The 13,192-nt window shown below is 37.3% G+C and overlaps 2 protein-coding genes across 3 annotated transcripts in view; both read left to right on the plus strand.

The window, feature by feature from the left end:
• Positions 1-401, plus strand: part of LOC115222369 (caspase-1-like) — a 45,053-nt gene extending 44,652 nt beyond the window's left edge. Inside the window, exon 3 of one of the 2 annotated variants that reach the window (XM_036511289.1) lies at positions 372-401. The gene's annotated coding sequence lies outside the window, so the exon portion shown is untranslated. The remainder of the gene's footprint in view (positions 1-371) is intronic. The other variant, XM_036511291.1, reaches the window with a different exon arrangement.
• A 10,715-nt stretch (positions 402-11,116) lies between these two features.
• LOC115222351 (caspase-3-like) lies at positions 11,117-12,013 on the plus strand. The gene has a single exon (XM_029792548.2). The coding sequence runs from the start codon at positions 11,145-11,147 to the stop codon at positions 11,991-11,993; it is 849 nt and encodes a 282-aa protein (XP_029648408.1). The 5' UTR covers positions 11,117-11,144; the 3' UTR covers positions 11,994-12,013.
• Positions 12,014-13,192: the final 1,179 nt, after the last annotated feature.

Here is a 13,192-nt window from a genome sequence, read left to right on the forward strand (position 1 = left end):
CTTGGCCTCCCAACATTAACCTAAAACCCTAACCGTAGTACAGAAATGTTTGAAATTTTGGCCACTGAATCATAATGTCCGTATTTTTCCGCATATTTAGAAAAAAACTTCTCAAAAAAAAATTTTGGGAAATTTATTTTCAGAATCATTTAATCCGTATTTTCGCATTATTTGAAAAAAAAAAAACGTTTAAAATAAAAGAAATGGGGGTGGGGATTGGTAACTTAGAAATGTCGATTTTTGCCAATTTTTTTGCTGATTCGTATTCCCCGTAGTCGAACGGGGGCGGGGGTTGTGTCGAAAAAAAATGTTTTAAGGGTGTGTATATATATATATATATATATATATACATACACACACACACACACACACACTCACACACACACACATATATATGAAGACAGATTAGTTATTGTAACATGTTTCTACGCATGTCTCATATGTGTTTTAAAGTTATTTAAAACACTTGCAGTGTCACTGAATATTCTTTGTATCGTTTAATTGTTCTAATAGTTGTTTCGTTCATGCTAAAGTGTTGCGCAGTTTCTGTTGAACTCATTTCATTTTCAAGTTGATTCAATACATTAATATTTTATTTTCAAAGAAATCAACTTCCTTGGTATTCGAAACTCTTGTTATTCAACTTCGAAGGGACAGAATGTCCGCAAATTACTTTTAGAGTCTGAAAATTTCAAGGGGCAAAAAAGAATATCTCAGCAGAGTTTATTGGAAAACATAGACAAGCAAATAAAGTTTTTATCAGAAACATCAAAACACTCGACCTATTCTACGACTACTACAACTCTCCCTGCAACACGGAACTAGACTTCTTTTTTACACCATACTGTATCTCACTTTCACAGTAGTTATCACTTTATTCAATCTTATTCCCGTTTAGATGGATAAACTTTGTTGATCTTTCAGAGAGCGATTCTTTGGCTGCAGCTACTGAACTTCAGTTTTTTCCTTTTCTTTTTTTTAAACTCAAATGCTACTTTCCTAGATTTTCCACTAATCGTTTGTCACTGCTATTTATGACATCGTTCGTGCATTTGTACTGGTTTTAAGGTTTTAGAGTTAGGGTTTTAGGGTTAAGGTTTTAGGGTTAGGGTTGTCATAAATAACAGTGACAAACGAAATATACACCGCCGATAGTTGTTGACAAACAATGGCAGAAATTTTATTCATCTCAATACACGTCATTGATTGGTTGAAATTACCGAAATACGAGAAATTTAAGGTGAAATATCTTCGTATTTATAAGTTTTTCTCCAAAATGCTAAGAATAAAATATGTTTTATATGACACAGTTTACCAGTGTCCAAAGTTTGAAAGTATTTAGTTACAAAAAATTATTTTAAAGTTTGTAGGCTAAAAGGTAAAGATCCGTTTAAAATTTCTAACTGTGAAAGCCAAACAAGAGATTCGCACTCATTTTTAGCAGATTAAACTAGAGCAACATGAAATGTGCCTTGCCCTAGAACACAACATGCGACCCAGTCTGGAAATCGAACTCATGATCACAACAACCTAACCACGTGTCTTCACATTAGTTTTTGGTTTTGTTTTTACATCTCAAGAATTAGGTGTTCGTTCATAATCCGAAAAATGACAATGTCAATCAATGCAACTCATCTCAGAACATTTCAGCAGGTTTGCTATGTGTGATTATTGTTACGGTTCAAGAAACCTTAAAAATCAGTTTTGGTCTGGTCTATGTATTTGTTTCATTTGTTCAGCTCCAAGAACTGTATATTATTTCTTTGTAAACAAATATAAAGGGACATAACTCTCTCTGACTAGTGATTTATATTGTCATCTTTATTGAAAACTAGCTAAGTAGCCCTTCGTTGCCAGACAGCGAAATTTTTCTTCCCACGAGAGTTCCGGACCCCAGTAATGAACTCTTTTGCATATAGCCAATCAAAACAGAGTCACCTTCGTCCTTTCTTCCTTTCTAGTCAGTACCGTGCTATCTTTACTCTTTCCCTCTCTACTGGCAGATAGTAATTTCCTCTAGGTTAATGATTGTTTCTTTTTGTCACTGAGCATTGAGATGGCTGTGGGGTGTGCTAAAAATAACAGCTAAATAAGATGTTTTGATAAATCTTTTAAATTAAAGTTTATTTGCCAACATCTTGATCAGAGATTTAAAACTAACTGCTTTTCTCTTTTAAATTAACATAAACATTTATTTACAAGAAAAAGAATCACCCGAGAACTTTTATCTAATTCTAAATTTTTCTGTTAAAAATTGTAATGTGTTTATCGCATGTAACGTGTTGTTTATCGCATTTGCATTAAACACTGGTGGTTGTAAGGTGTGCTAAAAATTATAGCTTAATAGGATTTATTTACATGAAATAAAATTACCGGAGACATAACACATTGTTTACAAATATACTTTTCTACTCAAGGCACAAGGCCCGAAATTTGGAGGGAGGTGACCAGTCGATTAAATCGACTCAAGTATGCAACTGGTACTTAAATTTATCGATTCCGAAACGATGAAAGGCAAAGTCGACCTCGGCGGCGTTCTATTTACAGAATATTGACATCAGTGTATTTATTAAACCTTCAAGCAGTTCCTGCACTTTCATATTCGGCCAAAACATTATCTTTGATTGCTATAGTAATTCAAACACACCACTAACAAGCCTATGTGTTCAGTATCGATGATATTGGCATTTGAATGGGAGCACAATACAAGATTCGCATGGTAATCGGAGGTCGCCATTTTGAATGCCAACATTTTTTAACTTGACAAGGTGAAGATGAACCCTGATTGGCTGCATACAAATAACTACTTTACTGGGGTCCGGAACTCTCGTGGGAAAAAAATTCGCCGTGGAGCAATTTTTACAATAAAATGTCTTATATACATTTTTGTTTATTCCATGTCAGACCATGCTTTCATCGACAGATAGGCCTCTTGATCGGAACAAATTTGTGCAACTTTTCGCAAAAAATTCCTTTTAAAATTATTTACATATCTGTTCGACCGTTTCATATAAATTTATTCAATAAGACTCATTAAAACTTCAGCAGTTCTTGCATCTTTGGTCGTCGTAATGCTTTGCTTTCGTTTGTTTAATAAAAAATTCCTCCTCGTAATAAATTGTGAAAAGTACTGAAGCAAATACCAGCATCCAAATCCTGTTTTCTGATTAGGAAAAATTGATTAAATATTAAACCTCTATAACATTTTTCAGTAATTTTTCTGAAACAAATAAATAGCAAAATTGAATTTAACGTGGAAAATTATTTCAATATATCAAATTTGAAAATGTTGACGTAATTTTAAAATGTCATATGTGACAGTAACAGGGAAGCCCCTACAGAAGTAGAGAGACGGACAGTTATAGGACGTCACACACACAAACACACACAGACGCACACACACATACACACACACATACACACAAATTTACAAACGTACACACAGGTAATCACGTGTTTAAAAATGGTGTACAGTAGACGTGTGTGTGTGTGCGTGCGTGCGAGCGAGTGTTTCTTTGCTATGGACAGCAGAAATGCCACCTGTGAACAATTGTTGTCAACTCACCCCTTCATTCCTTAAAGCTACGTATTTCTCACACCCTCCTTTCTTTCCCTTCCTCTGCACTTTAAAAGTTACTTATGTGTATGTGTGTGTATGCGTATATCGATGTATTTACGAAAGTATGTATGCAGCGTTGCGAGGATATCCCTGCATAACAGCTGTATCAACGTTTTCATCCTACTGCCACTCCATATTTGACGCTTACACAACTCTGTTCTCCTCTACCCTGATATCAAACATTCTTCCTTTGCCACCTGATTTTCCTCACACTAACACTCTTGCACCCTTCTCATTTTATCAAATAATAGCTCGTCCTACCATTTCAATTTCCTAAGTTACTTGTATTACAACCCGATTTCATTCGGGTCAACTCGGGCCAGATTTTAAAGATGAGAAATTTTGCCCTACAAGCCACGCCTTTCAAGTGAGCAAACTCAAAGTTGCCATGCAAACTTCCCAGCACTTTTAACATAGGTGTGCAAATTTTCAGGTCAATGCGACCACGTTTACTAACACTTTTGCCTGTACAATTGCTTATGAGACAACTTCTGCCCTTTTCATAAATATATAACAGACTTACAGAGATATCCGGCCTTGCTCGGGATTAAAATGACATAGTTATTTTATTGTTTAATTGTTTCGGTATTGTAACCCGATTTCATTCGGGTCTACGAGGGCCACATTTTAAAAGATGGGGAATTTTGCCCTAGAGGCCACACCTTTCACTTGAGCAAACTCAAAGTTGCCATGGAAACTCGCCAGCAAAATAGATGTGCAAATTTTCAGCTCAACCCGACCACAAATTCACACATTATATATATACATACCTACATATATATGTATATATGCATGCATATATGGGTACAGGACATCAAAAAAACTAACACTATTGCACCCTTCTCAAATAATAGCCCGTCCTTCCATTTCAATTTTCTAAGTTATAAGATTCTGTTTGTTCGTTCGTTCTTGAGACGGGGATGTGGAGTAAAACTGAGAGAGAGAAAGACAGGGTGAGTGTGAGAGAGACGGGTGAGAATGGGTGAGCAACCGATACATTACACTGTTACATTCTTAGTGGAAGTGAGAGGTGCAGAGAAAAAGAGGAGGGAAATGTTAACGCGGAGTGGGAAATTTCATGGTTAAAAAGTTTGTGGAAGCCTACCACTTCCACAAACTTTGAGGAAAAAAGAGACAGGCAGACAGAGACAGAGAACTATAAAGTGTTTGATAGAAGAAAATTTGAAAATCTTATAAGGTACCATGTGGTCGCAGAATGTGTGAGAAGTAACAACTCCATCTTAATCACTTTTTTGTCTGAAAATTATTTAAAACAAATTTTCCTGGGTTTTTTTTTACCGAAAAAGCTTCTCCTATCCTTTTTTAAGTGCGTAGTTCCAAATAAATTGACCAGAATTGATCAGGGGAGGAGGGGGTGAAGAAATCATGAGTTTTCCAAAGTCTCTTTCATAAAATACTTCCTCCCATCATTTCCAAGTGCATGGTGAGAAAAAATGAAAAACCCCATCAAAACAGAGAAAATACAACTTATGTGACCATCCTATTCCGAAACTCCACCGAAGTAATACTTTATCGCACAATCTATCATTGTTTCTCATAGCCTCTCCCACTAACAGCATTCAACCACACAAGCATTGTCCTATTCTATACTCTAACCATATGATACACCAACGCACTAAACATGAAAATGTGTGAGGGCTGGGCAGAACTTAAAACAATGAAATTTTTGAGAGCCTTTTTTCACAGAATCCTGACCTTAAACGTTGAAAACATATATATCATGTATATATATTTCTTTACTGCCCAGAAGGGGCTAAACATAGAGGGGACAAACAAGGACAGACGAAGGGATTGAGTCGATTATATCGACCCCAGTTCGAAACTGGTACTTTATTTATCGACCCCGAAAGGATGAAAGGCAAAGTTGACCTAGGCGGAATTTGAACTCAGAACGTAACGACAGACGAAAATACCTATTTCTTTATTACCCACAAGGGGCTAAACACAGAGGGGACAAACAAGGACAGACATAGGTATTAAGTCGATTACATCGACCCCAGTGCGTAACTGGTACTTGATTTATCGACCCCGAAAGGATGAAAGGCAAAGTCGACCTCGGCGGAATTTGAACTCACAACGTAACGCAGACGAAATACCGCTAAGCATTTCGCCCGGCGCGCTAACGTGTCTGCTAGCTCGCCGCCTTATATCTGTAGAAATTGTCGAGGAATATCAATAGCAATAGTTATTTTTGCGCGCTTCGATCCAAAATCAGCCTGTTTACAAACATTTGTGATTAGCATTCTGCGACCTTGCTTCTGATAATTCCGCACCGAAATAAACTCTGACGAGCTTCCTGGTATTTTAAGCTTTAACCAAACAATAACAATCCATTTTAATCTATTCAAACAGATGAATGCAGTCGTGAGCAACCGTCCACAGGACACTCTTGATGGTACGCCAAGCGAAAAATTACCTTCAATGTTTTCAGTTGTGCAGTCCGTTTGATAACGAGCCACGTCTCGTGCGGCTCTCTTCTCGAAAAAGGTTGCTCATGCCATAAATATTTTACTTGCAATAAGTCAGTGAAAGTATCATAATTTACAAAATTAAACAATGGCGTGGGAGTGGCTGTGTGGTAAGTAGCTTGCTTACCAACCACATGGTTCTGGAATCAGTACTACTGCGTGGCACCTTGGGCAAGTGTCTTCTGCTATAGCCTTGGGCCGACCAAAGCTTTGTGAGTGGATTTGGTAGATGGAAACTGAAAGAAGTTCGTCGTATATGTGTGTGTGTGTGTGTGTGTGTGTGTGTGTGTGTGTGTGTGTGTGTGTGCGTGTGTGTGTATGTTTGTGTGTCTGTGTTTGTCCTCCCCTCCAACATCACTTGACAACCGATGCTGGTGTGTTTACGTCCCCGTAACTTAGCGGTTCGGCAAAAGGAGACCGATAGAATAAGTACTAGGCTTACAAAGAATAAGTCCTGGGATCGATATGCTCGACTAAAGCCGGTGCTCCAGCATGGCCACAGGAAATAAATAGAAGGATGTACCCACACATCAGGGAAATGTATATTGACCCAAAATTTTGGATCTTTTCGGTTTGAACGGCAGTTTTTTCTAGCGGTATCATATGAAATTGTCACCCATAATTATGACCCTTGTATCGATCTATTGCATTTGTAACGAACTTGATGGGTGAGTCCTCGTGCACTTTTGGGGTGCACAAAGCAATCATTAGCCGTTGCTTTAATAATCCAGAATTCCACCAGTCAGAAACAACAAGACGCAGACGTAAATAATATATATACTACTTTATTCTCTTTCTTGGTAACAGTAACAATAAGTGGTTATCTGATGTCCTTGGTTCTGGGCGCGCAAGGCTGAAAGTTAATCGATTGTAATATTTACAATGTTCAGCCGCTAAAAACAGAACGGGTTAAAGATGGCGTCCGGAACAGGGAAGATGAATGTGGTCGGCAACAATTTGGTGAAAACCTTCGGCCGACTGCTATCAGAGCTGGACAGCGAGAAAAATATACGTCCGTCGCCTTCGGTCGCTGCCGTCCCAAGTCCCCGCTGACTGCTGCCAGTGGTCAAACGTTCTACGACCCCCTTGCCTCGCTAACTGCCACGTAGACAAAAGGGTTCTTCCGGTGGTTCGCGCATGCGCGAGAGGGCCCTTCCCCGCACGCGCGAAACAGAAATGGACGGTGCGCGCGCGCGCACCGTTATAGGGTCACTACACATTTAAATCTGTTTTAGGGTTAGGGGTTGGGGGAAGGGTATCTTTTTTCTTCACAAATGTAAATAAACCCAATCTGTTCCTTAAACGAGGGACATATTCATACGGCACAGAATGTTTTTTTTACCTCAATAGACGTCAGTGATTGGTTGAAATTGCAGAAATTGAAGAAAAAAACAACAAATATCTTACAAACTATAGAATTTTCTCAAGAAATCCAAGAGAAAAAGATGTTTTATAAACACATTCTACCAGTATACAAAGTTTAAAATTTTTTAGTTACCTAGAAATTATGTTAAAAACTGCCGTTCAAACCGAAAAGATCCCGTTTGTTTTTGAGCTGTCTTAAAAAAAATTTGGGATCTTTTCTTTTTGAAGGCCAGATTTTCTGAGTTAACTAAAAAATTTGAAACTTCGTATACTGGTAGAATGTGTCAAAAGAAAACATTATTGTAAACAAAATTGAAAACAAAATTGTTATTCGTAACTTAAACGTAGTTTAATTTTTGCGAATTTTAACCAATGAAATCCCAACATCTTCGAATTTTAACCAATGAAATCCCAGCATTGCTGCGTTATCGATATTGATAAAGAAATATAGCAGACGCACCACACACACACACACACACACATTTGCACAAGCACATAGTAATTAATATATAAGCGTACACACACATACAAACGGACATATACACACACATACACACACACACACACACATAGTAATTAATATATAAGCGTACACACACATACAAACGGACATATACACACACACATACACACACACACACATAGTAATTAATATATAAGCGTACACACACATACAAACGGACATATACATATACGCACACAAGCAAAAATACACGTTCGTGTTTTGCCACTTGCCGCAACAAATTTGCACAAAAGGTAAATAAACCAGAAGTGGGGGGTCAATGTTTCATCGTTTCGGGGTCGATAAATTAAGTACCAATTACGCACTGGTGTCGAGGATTTTTTTCCCAATTTATATCACAGCTTCCGACAAGCTGGGGGCATCCTTTTATGAAAAAATATTTCGCAAATTTTTACGATAGTACTCACACTCCACGCGCAAACTCGAGACCGATTTAGGCATATTATTGTTTTGTTTTTGTTGTTTCTGGCCCTTCAAAACCATGGGAGAAGCCTTTTCGGTAAAAAAAAAATAAAGAAAATATTCAAAAAATATCGTTAATATTTTTATTGGGCGACGAAATTAATCGATTTAAGAGATATAGCTGTTATTTCTAGCACATGTAGAAGACAGAAGAAGAGGTAAATAATTTGAGCTCGAATGCTGCGATTTCATTGGTTAAAATTCTTAAAATTAAACTACGTTTAAGTTACGAATTACAATTTTGTTTTCAATTTTGTTTACAATAATGTTTTCTTTTGACACATTCTACCAGTATACGAAGTTTCAAATAGTTTAGTTAACTAGGAAAATCTGGCCTTCAAAAAGAAAAGATCCCGGTGCTCCAGCATGGCCGCAGTCGAATGACTGAAACAAGTAAAAGAGTAAAAGAGTATACTTCCAAAATGGGACTTCATCTATGTGTACCGCGTGCGTATATGTACGTGTGTGTGGTGGGATGGCGATGCACAAGAAAACATTTACGGAAATGAACTTGCGCAATATTACACCTCTGAATTTCTTTTTTATTTCTGATAATGAATCAAAGAGTTTAATCGTTACCGCCAAAATCACTTTCCTTTGCACTTCCTCTCTTTTTCAATAATCAATTAAAAGAGAGAATATGTTGTTACCAACAACGTTAAAACTTAAGTAACTTGATCGATCTGTCATTGAACCGGGATTTTAATTTCATTTGATACACACTTTGCTATCATTTATATGGAGAATTGCAATCGTGGCATATAAAGACAGCTTATTTTAATAGAAATTTTATGAATACATTAAAAATTTTGAAAACGTGTTTTTTTTTTGCATATTCGGAATCGTTGTCATCGAAAACTTATTAATCAGGAGATTTGGATGTTATTTCTAGTATGTAGAGAGACCTTCTAGGCTTAACTTCATGCGTTGGTTGAAAATCATCTAAAGAATTTCTGAGGTCGATACAATCGACTAAAAATTCCTCGAGATGGTGCTCCAGCATGACCGCAGTCTGATGACTGCATCAAGTAAAATTTTTTTATTTATTTATGTGCCCTTTTCAAGCCTAGCCAGGCTCATGGGCCCGGTTTCCCGGTTTCTGTGGCGTATGTGTTCCCCCCAGCAGGACAGGACGCCAGTCCATCGCAGCGATACCCAAGAAACAGGAAGAAAGAGTGAGAGAAAGTTGTGGCGAAAGAGTACAACGGGGGTCACCACCACCCCCTGCCGGAGCCTCGTGGGGCTTTAGGTGTTTTCGCTCAATAAACACACACAACGCCCGGTCTGGGAATCGAAACCGCGATCCTCCGACCGCGAGTCCGCTGCCATAACCACTGGGCCTTTGCGCCTCCATCAAGTAAAAAGAAAAAGAAAAATTAATTATATCACAGACGTGGTTTTGATCAAGCTTGGGTTCCATTTAGCCATCTAAAAATTCTTCAAGATGGTCCACCAGCATGGCCGGCCGCAGTCTAATGACTGCAATAAGTAACAAAAAAATTCTGGGGTCGATACATTCAACTAAAGATTCTAAAAACGAAAAAATAACCAAAAAATGTAACCGTGGGGCTTTTGCCCGGATCCCATATATACATGTGTTTGTGTATATATATTATGTATACATATGTATGTGTATCTATAAACATATAGAAAAAAACACACACACACACTAATTAGAGACGCTTTAACCGGCAGATTTTTAAAATAATTTCCATGTAACTAAACACTTTTAAACTTCATATACTGGTAGAATGTGTTTATAAAACATCTTTTTCTCTTGGCTTTCTTGAGAAAATTCTGTAGTTTGTAAGATATTTGATAGATATTTTCTTCAATTTCGGCAATTTCAACCAATCGATGACGTCTATTGAGGTGAAAATATTCTCTGCCGTAAACATTTTCTGGCGGTGTCATATGAAAATGTCCCTCGTTTAAGAAACAGATTGGGTTTATTTACATTTCTGAAGAAAAAAAAAGATACCCTTCCCCCCACCTCTAACCCTAACCCTAACTAACCCTAACCCTAAAACAGATTAAAATGCAATAGATCGATACTAGGGTCATAATTATGAGTGACATTTTCATATGTTACCGCCAGAAAATGTTGTTTACACTCTACGGCAGAAATCGTTTTCACCTCAATAGACGTCATTGATTGGTTGAAATTGCCGAAATTGAAAAAAAATATCTTACAAATAGTTTACAAACTACAGAATTTTCTCAAGAAAGCCAAGCGAAAAAGATGTTTTATAAACTCATTCTACCAGTATACGAAGTTTTAAATTTTTTAGTTACATGGAAATTATTTTTAAAATATGCCGATCAAAGCGAAAAGATCCTCGCTTTGACCGGCAGATTTTTAAAATAATTTCCATGTAACTAAAAAATTTTAAACTTCGTATACTGGTAGAATGAGTTTATAAAACGGAGGTTTTCCAGCGCGGCCACCTTTTCAAACTATTGTGGTGAATTGTTTGGGTTTTTTTCTTTTTTTTTATTTCTCTCTTTTTACTTTTAATTTTTTTTTCACTTGCGTTCTCTGTTTTGTCTAATTTTCTAATTTAATTTTGTAAAGCGGTAAACACTGTGAAAGTTAATAAGTTCGTGTAATGTTTGAGGTGAATGTTTATTAAGCGAAATTGCAGACCCGGAAGTAGAATCAGGTCACGTCACTGCTATAATCGCAATGACGGCCGATAACACTCTATATAAAAGTAAACTTATAACAAGTGGTCGTTCTTCAAGGGATGAAGATTTGTTGAAATATTTTGATAAATATGACATGACACATAAAAAGCCAGGTGTTGCCTACATCTTCAACAATGAAAATTTCAGAGACCCATCACTAAATACTCGTCATGGCTCATCAAAAGACGTACAAGATTTTAAAAGAGCATTATTAGGACTTGGATTCCATGAAACTGATATCCATGTTTATACAGATTTAACAGCGATCGAAATGCTCGATACTTTGCAGATGTTTGACCAAGATAATCCTGACATTGATATTGATAGCTTTATTTGTGTGATTCTGAGTCATGGTAGTTCAGGCGATATTATCTATGGATACGACGATGTTATTGAACTAGACAAATTACTTTCTTGCCTGAGACCCGATCGTTGTCCATCTTTAAAAGGAATACCTAAATTAATCTTCGTTGAAGCCAGTAGAGGAAATAAGCTTGATTATGGAGTTGAAACCTCGGATGCTGCTTTCGAGGAACCGGATCAAAAGCCATCCCAAATTCCAATTATGGCTGATATGTTGATCGCTTATTCGTCGTTTGCTGGATATCAATCTTTCAGGGATAAAAAGAGAGGTTCGTGGTTTATGCAAGGTCTAAGTAAAATTTTGATAGAATATGGCACCAAATACGAAATCATGAAACTTTTAACTGCTGTGTCTAATTATGTTGCCGCTTTAGAACCCCCAAGTTTGCGTAATTCGGTATACGCTGGCTGTAAGCAAATGCCTTGTATTACATCATTGTTGACTAAACAACTACAGTTTGTACGAAAGAACAAATCAGATTGAATGTACATTTTTACTCTATTTTATATATATATATATGTTTATACGTTGCTCATTTAGTATTCATGATATCATTTCTCGACATAACTACAGATTTCTGGGTGGAACTGGACGACAGTCCCCGCCCACACACACCACACACACACACAACCAAACTTTTAGAATTTTTTTTTTTTTCTCAGCTGATTCCTAGGTTTTCGATGACGGATAGGAAAGACTTCCACCCGCTTCTCATTCTCTCCCCCTCAACTTTTTTTAAAGGGTGTTTTTTTTTTTGGTGGCGGGTGGGGGAGGCAAAGTCTTTCACAAAATGTTTTTGGGGAAAGTGTTTTAGGAGGGGGTGGGGTGGAGGATTTCGGAAAATTCACCGGAGTCAACTTCCAATTCGTCTTAACTTTCAAGAAAATGGATATTTTTTAATGGAATCCTCAACAAATATACTTCGGACTATGTAGATTACGAGGACTTATGAATTTATGGGAAAAACAAAAGCAATGGGGGGGGGGTATTTTTGAGAACAGTTCCCCACTCGGAGGTGTTTCGGAATAAGTCGTCCATATTTGTTTCTTTTTCTCCGTTTTGTGCGTTTGTGCATACACACATGTGGCGAAGTTTCGCATGTCGTAGCTCAGATTTCCGTCGATTTCCGTAAAAAACTTTTATTTTTTTACGTAAGTAATGAGAGCGAAAGAGACTAAGAGGAAGCGATTTTATGACGAGGGAAGTTTGTCTTTGAAGTTACCGTCTAGGGGAAGCATTGATGTACATGTGTGTGTGTGTGTGTGTTTGATGGGGTGTGGGAGACAGTATGTTGTGTAAGTGAAGTGCTTCTGTTAGTGTGTGCGAAGAGACAGAGAGAGTAATGTGTGAAAGAGAGAGATAACTGATTTTTTACTCGGTGTATGTGTATATGTATGTATGCATGTATGTGTGTGTGTGTGTATGTATCTATGTATGTGTGTGTGTATGTATGTATGTATGTGTGTGTGTGTGTAAGTATGTGTGTGTGTATGTATGTATGTATGTATGTGTGTGTGTGTATGTATCTATGTATGTGTGTGTGTGTATGTATGTATGTATGGCCGATTCATCGTAATTTTTTACTCGGTGTATGTGTATATGTATGTCTGTCTCTTCGCACACTAACAGAAGCACTTCACTTACACAACATACTGTCTGTCTCCCACACCCCATCAAACACA

The sequence above is a fragment of the Octopus sinensis genome, linkage group LG19 (genome assembly GCF_006345805.1).
Source record: "Octopus sinensis linkage group LG19, ASM634580v1, whole genome shotgun sequence".
Classification (NCBI taxonomy): Eukaryota; Metazoa; Mollusca; class Cephalopoda; order Octopoda; family Octopodidae; genus Octopus; species Octopus sinensis.